At 44.4% G+C, this 15,684-nt stretch overlaps 2 protein-coding genes across 3 annotated transcripts in view; both read right to left on the bottom strand.

The window, feature by feature from the left end:
• Positions 1 to 13,772, bottom strand: part of LOC121552529 (rho-associated protein kinase 2) — a 43,603-nt gene extending 29,831 nt beyond the window's left edge. Inside the window, exons 1-2 of the mRNA XM_045211367.1 lie at positions 13,102 to 13,772; positions 32 to 113 (exon numbers count right to left, since the gene is read on the bottom strand). Coding sequence (XP_045067302.1) covers positions 32 to 113; positions 13,102 to 13,200 — 181 coding nt within the window. The 5' untranslated portion in view covers positions 13,201 to 13,772. The remainder of the gene's footprint in view (positions 1 to 31; positions 114 to 13,101) is intronic.
• A 699-nt stretch (positions 13,773 to 14,471) lies between these two features.
• Positions 14,472 to 15,684, bottom strand: part of LOC121552353 (sine oculis-binding protein homolog) — a 16,352-nt gene continuing 15,139 nt past the window's right edge. For both annotated transcript variants that reach the window (XM_041865209.2, XM_041865210.2), the window contains one exon: positions 14,472 to 15,684. This exon is cut by the window's right edge and continues 1,743 nt beyond it. The gene's annotated coding sequence lies outside the window, so the exon portion shown is untranslated.

The following is a 15,684-nucleotide window of genomic DNA, read 5'->3' as shown; positions in this document are numbered from 1 at the left end:
CAAGGTCTGCCTTAAAGCAATTCTATCTTACATCTGTTTAAGAAGGCATCTATGTTTTTGTTTTTCCGTAGTGCCGGGTAGTCCAGATCCAGGACCAAGGCATTCATGGAATCCTGCGGAAAAGAAGGAAAATAAATTCAATCAATTGAATGTGTTTGAAATGGTTTTCATGTGTTATTATAGAATCTAATTAAGCCAAGAATTCAGTTCACTTGCTAAATACAAGCTCAAAGGGAATGTTCAGTGATTACATGTTTAGACATTTGTTTACTTACCTTGAAACCTCATGATCAAAATATGTAAAATTGCTGAACTATCCCTTTTAGTTTTAAATCTTTTTAACCAAAACTGTCTGTCTATGTTCCGATATATCCACACAGGCATACTACTTAGAATGAAGCTATCTATTGGGCTGGCCATGCATTCTAAGTAATATGCTAGCACAGTATGAACATTGGAACATAGCCTCTGTCTGCCTCCAGCAAACAACCCAACGATTTATACCATAGAATTAATAAATAATAATAAACAAGGGAAAGGTCATAACTACTAGGCTAATGAACTCAATGTGTCTTATTGCCCTCCATAGCAGCGTTCTCCCAAATGCAACACAGCTGGGAGAGAAGATGAGTCTGCTAATAGACAGAATAACAAGCAAATGACACAATGACTAGTGGAGCTCTGCCTCTGATGTACGGGGTAACAGGGATGGCCTCCCGGGCATGGTCATTCAACAACCTCCCAGAGGGATGGCCTCCCGGGCATGGTCATTCAACAACCTCCCAGAGGGATGGCCTTCTAGGCATGGTCATTCAACAACCTCCCAGAGAGATAGCCTCCCGGGCATGGTCATTCAACAACCTCCCAGAGGGATGGCCTCCCGGGCATGGTCATTCAACAACCTCCCAGAGAGATAGCCTCCCGGGCATGGTCATTCAACAACCTCCCAGAGGGATGGCCTCCCGGGCATGGTCATTCAACAACCTCCCAGAGGGATGGCCTCCCGGGCAGAGTCATTCAACAACCTCCCAGAGGGATGGCCTCCCAGGCATGGTCATTCAACAACCTCCCAGAGGGATGGCCTTCTAGGCATGGTCATTCAACAACCTCCCAGAGGGATGGCCTCCCGGGCAGGGTCATTCAACAACCTCCCAGAGGGATGGCCTTCTAGGCATGGTCATTCAACAACCTCCCAGAGGGATGGCCTCCCGGGCATGGTCATTCAACAACCTCCCAGAGAGATAGCCTCCCGGGCATGGTCATTCAACAACCTCCCAGAGGGATGGCCTTCTAGGCATGGTCATTCAACAACCTCCCAGAGGGATGGCCTCCCGGGCAGAGTCATTCAACAACCTCCCAGAGGGATGGCCTCCCGGGCATGGTCATTCAACAACCTCCCAGAGGGATGGCCTCCCGGGCATGGTCATTCAACAACCTCCCAGAGGGATGGCCTCCCGGGCATGGTCATTCAACAACCTCCCAGAGGGATGGCCTCCCGGGCATGGTCATTCAACAACCTCCCAGAGGGATGGCCTCCCGGGCATGGTCATTCAACAACCTCCCAGAGGGATGGCCTTCTAGGCATGGTCATTCAACAACCTCCCAGAGGGATGGCCTCCCGGGCATGGTCATTCAACAACCTCCCAGAGGGATGGCCTCCCGGGCATGGTCATTCAACAACCTCCCAGAGGGATGGCCTCCCGGGCATGGTCATTCAACAACCTCCCAGAGGGATGGCCTCCCGGGCATGGTCATTCAACAACCTCCCAGAGGGATGGCCTCCCGGGCATGGTCATTCAACAACCTCCCAGAGGGGATGGCCTCCCGGGCATGGTCATTCAACAACCTCCCAGAGGGATGGCCTCCCGGGCATGGTCATTCAACAACCTCCCAGAGGGATGGCCTTCTAGGCATGGTCATTCAACAACCTCCCAGAGGGATGGCCTCCCGGGCATGGTCATTCAACAACCTCCCAGAGGGATGGCCTCCCGGGCATGGTCATTCAACAACCTCCCAGAGGGATGGCCTCCCGGGCAGGGTCATTCAACAACCTCCCAGAGGGATGGCCTCCCGGGCATGGTCATTCAACAACCTCCCAGAGGGATGGCCTTCTAGGCATGGTCATTCAACAACCTCCCAGAGGGATGGCCTCCCGGGCATGGTCATTCAACAACCTCCCAGAGGGATGGCCTCCCGGGCATGGTCATTCAACAACCTCCCAGAGGGATGGCCTCCCCGGGCAGGGTCATTCAACAACCTCCCAGAGGGATGGCCTCCCGGGCATGGTCATTCAACAACCTCCCAGAGGGATGGCCTCCCGGGCAGGGTCATTCAACAACCTCCCAGAGGGATGGCCTCCCGGGCATGGTCATTCAACAACCTCCCAGAGGGATGGCCTCCCGGGCAGGGTCATTCAACAACCTCCCAGAGGGATGGCCTCCCGGGCATGGTCATTCAACAACCTCCCAGAGGGATGGCCTCCCGGGCAGGGTCATTCAACAACCTCCCAGAGGGATGGCCTCCCGGGCATGGTCATTCAACATCTCCTTCCAAAACAAGTCACAGTGATATAAGGCAGACCTCCTGCCTGTCCTGTCCAGGCCCTGTCTACACTCCACCACAGTCGGCTGGTAGTATATAGAGAAGGGGTAGTTTATAAATACTGCACGCACACACGCACGCACACACACACACACGCACACAGTCTGGGGGGATGTGGGTGTGGTGAGGGCCTCCATGCTACTTAAGACCCTGGGTTGTGTTTGTAGGACGAAAACGTTTTTGAAACATTTAAAAAGTTACTACCACCAGGAATGTGGAGGGAGGGTCGAGTGGAGTCAACTAGGGGGGAGGGAGGGTGTCCTCACAGCGTCATCTGTCCCCCCTTAACTCCAGCCATGTGAGCGGCCGGGCCTGGGACGGCTCTCCCTGGCATGTGGAACAATTCCTAGCCTTTAAATAGAGAGGGAGGGAGGGAGGCTTAAAGAGAGGGAGAGAGAGAGAGACATACAGAGACAGAGACAGAGAGCGAGAGAGAGGGAGACAGAGAGAGAAAAAGAGAGCGAGAGAGAGATGTCCCCTGGTGCAGGCCCGGCGTGTGGAAATAGACCTGGGGCTCAGAGACTATAATGGCTTATTGGACAGTTCTCTGACTTGCCCCAGCATTTCTAGGAGCTCAGGATCCATTTAATTTTAGGGGCTGTGTGGGTCTGTGACAGAGGACATTTTGTCATTGACTGCATATATTCTATTTGTAATACTGACGAATCCTAACTCTACATCCAGAGTACTCATCAAATGGCTCAGACACACCGGTAGGACTGTCAAACGTTTGCCTGCCGACAGTACTTTGCACCTCTGAACAGTGTCAGCAGTCAATCTCTTTTGTGTTCACACAGCAAAGACCTTGACGTCGTCAGCCACTCAGCCTTGTTAAAATACTCCAAACCAGAACGTGGCAGTAGTGTTGTTTGGCAATGCATATCCGTGTGTGTTGCTTGATGGTCAGGCTCGCCAACCCTGTTCCTGGAGAGCTACCCTCCTGTAGGTTTTTCGCCCCAACTCCAGTTGTAACTAACTTGATTCAGCTTATCAACCAGCTAATTATTAGAATCTGGTGTGCTATATTAGGGTTAGAGTGAAAATCTACAGGACGGTAGCCCTCCAGGAACATGGTTGGAGAGCCCTGGTCTGGTCAATGTTAGCTAGCTAGCTAGTAGGGTTGCACGATTAACCAAATTCAAATCAGAAATGCGATATTGACATGTGCAATATCCATATTGCAAGGCTGTGATTTTCTCCTTTCTTAGACACCCCCTCCAATGAGATGCACTAGACTCTGTTCATTCCCTCTCTACATACAGAAGATGCTGACAAATCACAAGCGGGTTCTCTCACTCTATGCATGGCAGTCCCCTGTAGCTCAGTTGGTAGAGCATGGCGCTTGCAACGCCAGGGTTGTGGGTTTGTTTCCCACGGGGGGCCAGTATGAAAAATGTATGCACTCACTAACTGTAAGTCGCTCTGGATAAGAGCGTCTGCTAAAAAATGCACATGCTGTCCAATCACAAGTGTCCTCGCTTAGAGCGCACAGATAGATGCTGGTGAGGAGAGAAAGGGCTATACCTCAGATTGTTTGTCGGAAACATGAGTGCTGCTAGTGCTAACAAGACCATCGATTTGGTGCCAAAGAAGGGCGCATCTTCAGTGGTATGGCCAGTGGCATGTATTCATGGATGCCAAGGGAAGCCAGGCTTCCCCCAAAAAACATACAATATTATTGATCTTTTGTCTCTCTGGGTTTCATAAATTTCCTTCAATTCTCAAGAGACTGAATGTATCTCAGCGGAGAAAGCTTCCTAGCGAACGAAACAGTCTGTGTAGCCCATCTATCTGATGCTGTCTGGTTAAAAAGAGGATGACATTGTTGCCGCCCGTAGCATGAATGCAAGGGAAGCCAGCGAGCATTTGGCCTCCCTTGATAATTCAATAAAAAAGTCAATCAGTGTTGGGCTAAACTGAGTGAGCTCTGCTGTGAATGGTCCTGGCGCACCAAAAAACAAAAAGTGTCAAGGGAAGCCAGTTTGGATTTGGCTTCGCACCAATCACATCCAATCACATCAGAAGACAAACGTCATTGAATTGTTGCATCTCTTTGTGTTGTTGTCCTCCGGTGGCTAGCCAGCTAGCTAAAATCGTCTCTTTCCTAAACTAGCCATGGATGGAGATAGGGATTTGGACTTGTGGTTTTACTTAATTCTCTGTACTGGCCAATGATTATAACGGCAATCCTGATCCAACCATAAATTCATACATTGTGCCCCTTGCCTGAGAGGATGGAAGTTAAAAATGTAGCTTGATGTAGTATGCTAATGTTAACTAGTTGGCCTGGCGTATCATTGCCCATGAAATGAAGTTTAGCAAGCAAGCATTTTAGCCAGGTAGCCTAGGACAACAAAAACATAAAAAGTGTGTACTGTATGACAGAGTCATAGAACGTTTAGGCAACATGAAAGAGGAGGATGGCATTGGCGTTACTCTACAAGTAGGGCGAATCAACATGTTTGTTTTCTACTTGCAAGTACGCACAGAAATCAGAACAATGGACAGCCACATCATATTTAGCTTACGTTTATTGGATTAAATAGTTTTTGTTATCTTTTTGAAATGGTGCTGGATAATGGAGTCTGTTTTCTTTTTGACTTGTGGCAACTCTGTGATTCTAAATCAAGTTGTTTTGTAGTCCGAAAATATTAACTTGCTTGGCCATGCTGTAGGTCATGTAACGGTTAGTTACATACAATATGTTTTGTGGACTTCACCGGACAGATGTGGCCCTCCGGTTTTGTGATGAAACAAAGGTGTGGTTGAATTTATTCTGCCACTGTCTTCTTATTGTCTCGGCCTTAGGCCTATATATCACGGTGTCAAGGCATATGATTGAACTAACAGGTTATAGAGCAAACAATGCAATTATTACAACACATAGGTTGTAATATGTATTTTTCCCCCTGGCTTGGCTTCCGAGGTGATTTACCCACACACTGCTAATGAGTATGGCAGTATTTCGGCTACAGGCAAACCGATGTCAACCAAATGCAAGTGTTGTGCAAAAAGTGCCTCAGAGTTGTGGCAACAACACTACAAATGCATTCAATCATTTGAATAAAAAACATCCCACAGACACATAGAAATCACTGAGGCTATCCCCCATAACATAACCAAAGACATGGTTCCTATCTACACAGTCAGCAGACAGCTTCAAGAAGTCTATCAACAAGCTGGACAGGAGATACAACATTCCATCTCGCACATATTTCTTCCAAGTTGCCATACCAACACTGTATAACATAATTAAGGGAGAAGTTGAATCATTGAATGTCGCGTTGAAAGACTGGACCAGACTCCAACGTCTTGGACACTGGCTGCACCTTGCAATCGGTAGGTTACGTGTTACAATGTTAAGGCACTTTGATTTATAATTTTCAATTATAATAATGATTGAGCCTACTTATACAGTACCAGTCAATAGTTTGGACATGCCTACTCATTCAAGGGTTTTTCTTTATTTTGACTATTTTCTACATTGTAGAATAATAGTGAAGACATCAAAACAATGAAATAACACATATGTAACCAAAAAAGTGTTAAACAAATCAAAATATATTTTATATATTTGAGATTCTTCAAAAGTAACCACCCTTTGCCTTGATGACAGCTTTGCACACTCTTGGCATTCTCTCAACAAGCTTCATGAGGTAGTCCCCTGGAATGCATTTCAATTAACAGGTGTGCCTTGTTAAAATGTTAATTTGTGGAATTTCTTTCCTTCTTAATGCATTTGAGCCAATCAGTTGGGTTGTGACAAGGTAGGGGTTGTATACAGAAGACAGCCCTATTTGGTAAAAGACCAAGTCCATATTATGGCAAGAACAGCTCAAATAAGCAAAGAGAAATGACAGTCCATCATTACTTTAAGACATGAAGGTCAGTCAATCCGGAAAATGTCAAGAACTTTGAACGTTTCTTCAAGTGCAGTCGCAAAAACCATCAAGCGCTATGATGAAACTGGCTCTCATGAGGACCGCCACAGGAAAGCAAGACCCAGAGTTACCTCTGCTGCAGAGGATAAGTTCATTAGAGTTAACTAGACCTCAGATTGCAGCCCAAATAAATGCTTCACAGAGTTCAAGTAACAGACACATCTCAACATCAACTGTTCAGAGGAGACTACGTGAATCAGGCTATCATCGTCGAATTGCTGAAAAGAAACCACTACTAAATGACACCAATAAGAGGAGACTTGCTTGGGCCAAGAAACACGAGCAATGGACATCAGACCGGTGGAAATCTATCCTTTGGTCTGACGAGTCCAAATGTGAGATTTTTGGTTCCTACTGCCGTGTCTTTGTGAGACTCAAGAGTAGGTGAACAGATGATCTCCGCATGTGTGGTTCCCACCGTGAAGCATGGAGGAGGACGTGTGATGGTGTGGGGGTGCTTTGCTGCTGACACTTTATTTAGAATTCAAGGCACACTTAACCAGCATGGCTACCACAGCATTTTTCAGCGATACGCCATCCCATCTGGTTTGCGCTTAGTGAACTATCATTTGGACAATGACCCAAAACACACCTCCAGGCTGTGTAAGGGCTATTTTACCAAGAAGGAGAGTGATGGACCTGGCCTCCACAATCCCCCGACCTCAACCCAATTGAGATGGTTTGGGATCTGTGGGGATGTTTTTCCCTCAGCAGGGACTTGGAAACTGGTCAGAATTGAAGGAATGATGGATGGCGCTAAATACAGGGAAATTCTTGAGGGAAACCTGTTTCAGTCTTCCAGAGATTTGAGACTGGGACGGACATTCACCTTCCAGCAGGACAATGACCCTAAGCATACTGCTAAAGCAACACTCGAGTGGTTTAAGGGGAAACATTTAAATGTCTTGGAATGGCCTAGTGAAAGCCCAGACCTCAATCCAATTGAGGGGAGTGAATAGTTATGCACACTCAAGTTCTGTGTTTTGTCTTATTTCTTGTTTGTTTCACAATAAAACATATTTTGCACCTTCAAAGTGGTAGGCATGTTGTGTAAATCAAATGATACAAACCCCCCCAAAATTCCATTTTAATTCCAGGTTGTAAGGCAACAAAATAGGAAAAATATCAAGGGGGGTGAATACTTTCGCAAGCCACTGTACGTCTTTTGTTCTAGCAAAAGTACCTATCGGCAGTCTATCGAATCCACCATACCTTCTCCGCTATGCAATCTGGTTTCCGAGCTGGTCATGGGTGCACCTCAGCCACGCTAAAGATCCTAAACGATATTTTAACCGCGATCGATAAAATACATTACTGTGCAGCCGTCTTCATCGACCTGGCCAAGGCTATCCACTCTGTCAATCACCGAACTCTTATTGGCAGACTAAATAGCCTTTGTTTCTCAAATGACTGCCTCGCCTGGTTCACCAACTACTTCTCAGATAGAGTTCAATATGTCAAATCGGAGGGCCTGTTGTCTGGACCTCTGGAAGTCTCTATGGGGGTGCCACGGGGTTCAATTCTCGGGCCGACTCTATTCTCTGTGTATATCAATGATGTCGCTCTTGCTGCTGGTGACTCTCAGATCCACCTCTACGCAGACGACACAATTTTGTATACATCTGGCCCTTCATTGGACACTGTGTTAGCAAACCTCCAAAACGAGCTTCAATGCCATACAACACTCCTTCCGTAGCCTCCAACTGCTCTTAAACGCTAGTAAAACTAAATGCATGCTCTTCAATCGAACGCTGCTTGCACCCGCCGGCCCGACTAGAATCACTACTCTCGGCGGGTCTGACTTAGAATATGTGGACAACTACAAATACCTAGGTGTCTGGTTAGACCGTAAACTCTCCTTCCAGACTCACATTAAGCATCTCCAGTCCAAAGTTAAATCTAGAATCGGCTTCCTATTTCGCAACAAAGCCTCCTTCACTCATGCTGCCAAACATTCCCTCGTAAAACTGACTATCCTACCGATCCTTGACTTCGGCGATGTCATTTACAAAATAGCCTCCAACACTCTACTCAGCAAATTGGATGTAGTCTATCACAGTGCCATCAGTTTTGTCACCAAAGCCCCATATACTACCCACCATTGTGACCTGTACGCTCTCGTTGGCTGGTCCTCACTACATATTCGTCGCCAAGCCTACTGGCTCCAGGTCATCTATAAATCACTGCTAGGCAAATCCCCGCCTTATCTTAGATCATTGGTCACCATAGCAACACCCACCCGTAGTATGTGCTCCAGCAGGTATATCTCACTGGTCATCCCCAAAGCCAACACCTCCTTTGGCCGCCATTCCTTCCAGTTCTCTGCTGCTAATGACTGGAACGAACTGCAAAAATCTCTGAAGCTGGAGACTTATCTCCCTCACTAACTTTAAGCATCAGTTGTCAGAGCAGCTTACCGATCACTGCACCTGTACACAGCCCATCTGTAATTAGCCCACCCAACTACCTCATCCCCATATTGTTTTTTATTTTGCTAATTTGCACCCCAGTATCTCTATTTGCACATCTATCACTCCAGTGTTAATACTAAATTGTAATTATTTTGCACTATGGCCTATTTATTGCCTTACCTCCATAACTTACTACATTTGCACACACTGTATATAGATTTTATATTGTGTTATTGACTGTATGTTTTGTTTTATCCCATGTGTAACTCTGTGTTGTTGTTTTTTTTAAATCGCACTGCTTTGCTTTATCTTGGCCAGGTCGCAGTTGTAAATGAGAACTTGTTCTCAACTGGCTTACCTGGTTAAATAAAGGTGAAATAAATAAAATACATTTTAAAAATCGGCAGTCAGATTCTCTGTGCGTTTCATGCTTTAGGATTTGACCCTTAAAGTTGTATCGCTACCACATTTCCCTCACAAACCTCCTTCCAGGCCTGTCTGTACATTTTGACTGAATGTTAGATGAATATATAAAAGAAATAGAGGGACAAGCAGACTGGTAGATTTACTCAGGAGACACACGTCTCATTGAAACGTGTATTGCTGCTTCTTTTCCTCACAAAGGATGAGTGCCAGCGACTACACCAAAACAAGCATGAACAAACAGGAAATAGTACTGTGTGATCAGGGTGGGTTATCCCCATGCTCAATGCCAGGATGTGCTTTCAGCTTCCTGAGGTGTGGTGGCCTGCAGCGGGGGCCAGCATGACTCATTATTAGGCCTTCTACAGAACTGAGTCTTGTTCAGTAAGGCACAGTATAGCAAAACATTTTGCGGTCTTATTGGACAAGTTCAGATAGCAGTAAATCCCAGTTTTACTTTTCATCAAAACGTTGTCGCCCAACTGGCCTAAACACTACCCTGTTTTGGTATCATCCAGTGCCGTCATATCACTATGTTTAATCAGCTGATAGCCTACCGCTCTTGTGATTTAAAGGGATAGTTTGAGATTTTGGCAATTACCCAGAGTCAGATGAACTCATGGATACGATTTATAGGTCTCTGCGTGCAGTTTGAAAGAAGTCGTTTCTGGGGCGATTGCTAACTACCTTTTTAAAATCACAAGAGCGATAGGCTATCATTTGGGTAAACTTAGTGATGAGGGCACTGTATGATACCAAAACAGGGTAGTTTTTAGGCTAGTTGGGTGAAAAAAACGTTTTGATAAAGAGTGAAACTGGGATGTACTGCTACCTGAACTTGTCCAATAAGAATGAAGATTTTTGTGTTCCGTTGTGAAATGTTTTGCTATGCTGTGCTTTACTGAACAGGACCCAGGTCTTAGGGTCTAACAATGAGGCATGCTGGCCCCCGAACATTGACAGAAAGTCTAAGGGATCAGCTAGCATTGGCTAGCATGACATCCAAAATAACCACACAATTATTCCCTTATGCAGGTACTTTTGGATGAGTCGTCATTTTCACAAAAGACCATCAGGTTGCGTCACTCTCAATAGCCTAATGTGGTTTCTTCTCATCTCCGCATTGATCGAAACCTATAGCATAGGTGAACGCAATATAGTGGATGCCTAGCATGCTCTCGCTTAAGCATGCTAACTGTTACCATAGACTTCCAGTCATTGCACTAACGCTAGTTAGCAATTGAGCTAATGCTAGTTAGCAACTTCCTTCGAACTGCACACAGAAAAATAAATATGGTATCCACGAGTTCATCTGACTCTGGGGAAGTAGATAAAGGGCTTCATTGCCAAAATCCCGACGTGTCCCTTTAAAATGGAAGAAATTGAAGATTTATGGGCATATCCATTCAATAGTTTCCTCTGAAATACTGTCTGGTAGCTTTCCATTATTGAGTAGATGCTAAGGCCATACCAATCCCTCTACTTCCAGTATCCTGATGTTGTGGATAAAGTATGGGTTTGTTATCAATGTCTGTGGAGCACATTACACTTTGTCTTACAACTAACCTCAGCCAACCACTCAAGACTAGATCCTCTGGGGACTCTGAGTAGAAGTGCTGATCTAGGATCAGGTCCTCCCATCCATATTTTCTTATTCATTGTGATGGAAAAGGCAAAACCGATCCTAAAATCAGTCCTACTACTCAGATACTTGATACATACAGGCCCATATATGACTCAGTCTGACTATGGAGTTAGCTAGCTAATCGGTTTCTTCTATAATCCCATAATGATCTAATCTGCCTAACAATCTGCCTACACATATAATCTGTTTATTCCAAACCTGTTAAATCCGCTCATGGGTGTTATAGGAGGATGGATTGAAAGAGATTGTAAGAGTGTGTAGGCCTACTGATTTGACTTGTTGAATCCAAAAGTGAGGTGTAATCCTAAACCATTTCCTCAAGTAAAAGTATCTCATCTGTGAACTGAAATAGACATGGAATGAGGGGAGAGGGTAGTGAGTATATGCTCATCTAGAAAAGAATGTTCATCCTGTCTAGACATTTTTCTGTTAATTATTTTTAAAAGTGCTTCATTGGTTAGCAAGATTAGGTGTGCCACAAAAAAAATGCCTGACTATTTACATTTTAGTCATTTAGCAGACGCTCTTATCCAGAGCAATTTACAGTTAGTGAGTGCATAAATTTTTCATACTGGCCCCCCCTGGGAAACGAACCCACAACCCTGGCATTGCAAGTGCCATGCTCTACCAACTGAGCTACAGGAAGGCCTTATAGTAGAGATGTTATATAGGCCTACTGAGCATGTTTTGTGTGATTCAAAATCCTGGAAATACCATAGAGATTCAGGGCATTAGGCCACTGCCTGAGGCTAAGGGGTGTGTGCTGAGATTAAGTAAAATGAATGCACTGATAACACGCTAGAACAAAATCCTAGCGACTCCCCTATCGCCTGACATCAGCTAACAATGAGCTGCATCCACACAAGGTGGCTTTCAGCGAGACTTCCGGTGCATTCCTGGATAGGTCAAGACCTAAAATGGCCGCCAGCCAGGTGGTCACAAGCAGAGGAGGGTGCTAGCTGTCAGGGAGACCAACATGTGTGTTTGCTCAACTCTTGGTCTTCTTTAACACCTGTGCCTACTACAGGGTGACTTAGCAAATAGGCCTATTTTTGGAGCCGGCTTTGCAGATCTGTGTCCCATAGATCTGGCCCATAGAGGTAGCCTAGACCTGATGCAACGCAGTGTAATCTTCCCTCTAGTGTGAGGGGAGAGCAAGATGATGGGAACCTTATTGCTTCATGCTCTGTCCCATCTAAATCACTACAGTTATATAGGTTGATAGCCACACATTTGTCCTTCCATGTGATGGTAGTGTACTGTATTGGACTAAATTCTTGACCTGTGCTTCACACACCCACAACATGTTATCAGAGTGAATTAAACCTTGGGGCAAATTCCCTGAATAGCCAAGACAAAGAGGAAAAATGACTAACATCACCTAATAGATTAGTTGATCAATCAAAACGTCCATCTATAGCTAGTTAGGGAGGATGGAGGATAGGCTACTCTCTCTGACAGTTGTGTTGTTGTCCTGTTGTCAGTGGTGTAAAGTACTTAAGTAAAAATTATTTAAAGTATTACTTAAGTAGTTTTTTGGGGTATCTGTACTTTCCTATTTATATTTTTGCCAACTTTTACTTTTACTTCACTACATTACTAAAGAAAATAATGTACTTTTTGCTCCATACATTTTCCCTGACACCCAAAAGTACTCGTTACATTTTGACAGGAAAATGGTCCAATTCACACACTTATCAAGAGAATATCCCTGGTCATCCCTACTGCCTCTGATCTGGCAGACAAATTAAACACAAATGCTTCGTTTGTAAATTATGTCTGAGTGTTGGAGTGTGCCCCTGGCTATCCATCAATAAATAAATAAAAATACAATTGAGCCGTCTGGCTTGCTTAATATAAGGAATTTGAAATTATTTATACTTTTAATACTTTTGATACTTAAGTACATTTGAGCAATTCCATTTACTTTTGAAACTTAAGTATTTTTAAAAACAAATACTTTTAGACTTTTACTCAAGTAGTATTTTACTGGGTGACTTTTCTATTAAGGTATATTTACTTTTAATCAAGTATGACAATTGAGTATTTTTTCCACCGCTGCCTGTTGTTACAAACTTACCAGTAAACTCTCCAAGTTTAACGCTGATTTCGGGTCTCTGATCAGTGATTCCAACTTTTTCAGCCGGCTGTCCAGCCTCTTCTCCGCTCCGGACGACATGATCGCAATTTTGTCAATCCAGGTCCGACAATGGCATTTGATGGTAACCTTAAATGTTACGACAACAACTTTGTCAATACCTGCCGTGTCCCTTTAACACCGTCGGGCAGCGCTCGCTATTTTTCGGCTGGTTGTTTGGTTGAACGATAAAACTGACAACTCCGCTTAACACGCGTTGTTTTGACCGTATAAACGGGTTAATAATTTATTGCCAGGGTTTTTGCTGCGACATTACAGAGTGTGTTCCAACTCAAATGCCGACAGAATCTCCCCAAGTAAAATTGACTCATACAGATGCATTTCAGATCCTAGGTTAGGCGCTGTTCCAAATCGTGGCGTTTCAAGCTCCTGAACTCCGCTAGCATGACTCGTGTATTTTGTCGCTGTAAATGGAAAGTTTCTTAACCTAAACAGGTTACCCGATAACTTATATTCGGTGTCTTCACCAGTCACATACATTCAGTCCTCCGAACTACCCAGAACATCGTTACCCACAAGCACTCGCTGAAACGGGAATTCCTCTCCTCTTATCTCATTGATCTATTTTACCGTCACAGCTCGAGCTCGCCACTACTTCTAGTATTTTTGGAATGCTGATGTCGCCCTGTAACTAGCCTATGAGTCTTCTCTGACTAGCCTATAAATAGCCGATGACATCTTTGCAGTGCAAAATAATTATTATAGTCACTATCTTATTGGTGACTATAATAATAGTCGTTAGTAGCTATTGGCTTTTAGCTACTGGATCAGCTCGTTCTCATGTAGAGTCATTTGAGATGAGATCATGGCCTAATTCACTCTCGTTATTCTCTCTCTCTCTCTCTCTCTCTCTCTCTCTATTTCTCTCAGTTTACCTCTCTCTCTGTATTCAAAAAATGCTAAAATGCTGACACCAACATCATAGGTGAGGTATTGGGTCATTCTGTCAAATGTGTTAAATTGTAACAACTTAATTAACTGAGATAAGGGCTTGCATCCCAAATGGGACCCTATTGTGGGTTCTGGTCAAAAGCAGTGCACTATATAGGGCATAGGGGTCAGATCAATTGTGCACTGTATAGGGAATAGGGTGAGATTTTGGTTGATTTTGGATACAACCAATGCATGGCAGAGAGAATGTTATCTATCCCACATCTGGATGTTACAATGTTTCAGTGAATCGTTTTGAACTTGGTTGCTATACTTGGACCATTTTACATTGAAAAGTATATTTGTTCTGTTATTCAAAGTAAATGATGACATCAGACATGAAAAACACATGTTGTTCTCAAAATAGCCTTTATTCACTTCACAAATGGGTCTCCACCAAACAGCTCCCAGTTTATCCTATAAATTTAGGCCTACATACAAACAGTCTGTGAATTGTCAATTATACGGTACCCTACATGTTCAATGAGTGTCCTGAGTCCACAATCTACGGGTTTCAGACAACTTTTTTCCTTCCCAATTTCCCCCAAAGTATTGGCCAGAAATTGTAGGTATGGTATACTATAGGGTTAGGGTTCAAGTTAGTTACTTTAGGCAGATGTGCAATATACTATGGCAGTTTTTTGTTCACTTTTTGGTAACTAAGGCAGTGTTTCCCAACCCTGGTCCTCGAAGTACCCCCAACAGTACACATTTTTATTGTAACCATGGACAAGAACACCGGATTCATTTGTCAACTAATCATCAATCCCACAATGAGTTGAATGAGGTGTGTTTGTCAAGGGCTACAACGACACTGTCTACTGTTGGAGGTGTTAGAGGACCAGGGTTGGGAAACACTTCACTAAGGTATGGTTAGGGGAGTACCCCCGATATCACAAGACTGATAGTATAGAGAGATGCCAAGTGACGCCACCGCTGAGTCATATACTTGATGTTGACACAGTCCCTTGGCCAGACTAAGATTACAATGGCACTACAGGGCATAACCTAAGGTGAGCATGTTGACTGGAATGAGCTACTTTCACGTGGTTACACATGCTGATTGACATGCTTTTTGGAATGCAGTTTTGAGATGGCAGAGGCATGTGTGTGCGTGTTTGTGGGTGTGTGGGTGTGCGAGAGAGAGGAGTGTGTGTGTGCGTGTGTGGGTCAGGAGGCTATAGAAAGACCCTGGATTGCCAGTGTGGTCACTCCCCCATGGCAAGGAGTCCGCCTTCTAGCCAATTACTTGGCAATGTTGTTGTGGCCATAGAAATAGAATGACACATTATGGCCTCATTGACTTGAATGGGGACATCCTTCTAGGAATTGTATTTCTATGGTTGTGGCAACGTTCTACTTTGGTTATGTGATGGCAACAGGTGATGTTCTGTGGCTGGATCGAGGCATAGATCGAGCCATTGTTGAAACTGGGCTGGCATGAAAAAAGACAAACTTGTAATTGGCATTAAATGTATAGTTGAATGAACAATTGTGTACGCTATTAATAGAAGGTATTGGAGACAGCTAGTTAGTTTATTTATTTTTCCAAGGTAGTTGCTATGTTCCAAAGGC

This window comes from Coregonus clupeaformis, chromosome 36, assembly GCF_020615455.1.
Source record: "Coregonus clupeaformis isolate EN_2021a chromosome 36, ASM2061545v1, whole genome shotgun sequence".
Lineage (NCBI taxonomy): Eukaryota > Metazoa > Chordata > Actinopteri > Salmoniformes > Salmonidae > Coregonus > Coregonus clupeaformis.
This window is presented reverse-complemented; position numbering and strand designations above follow the sequence as displayed.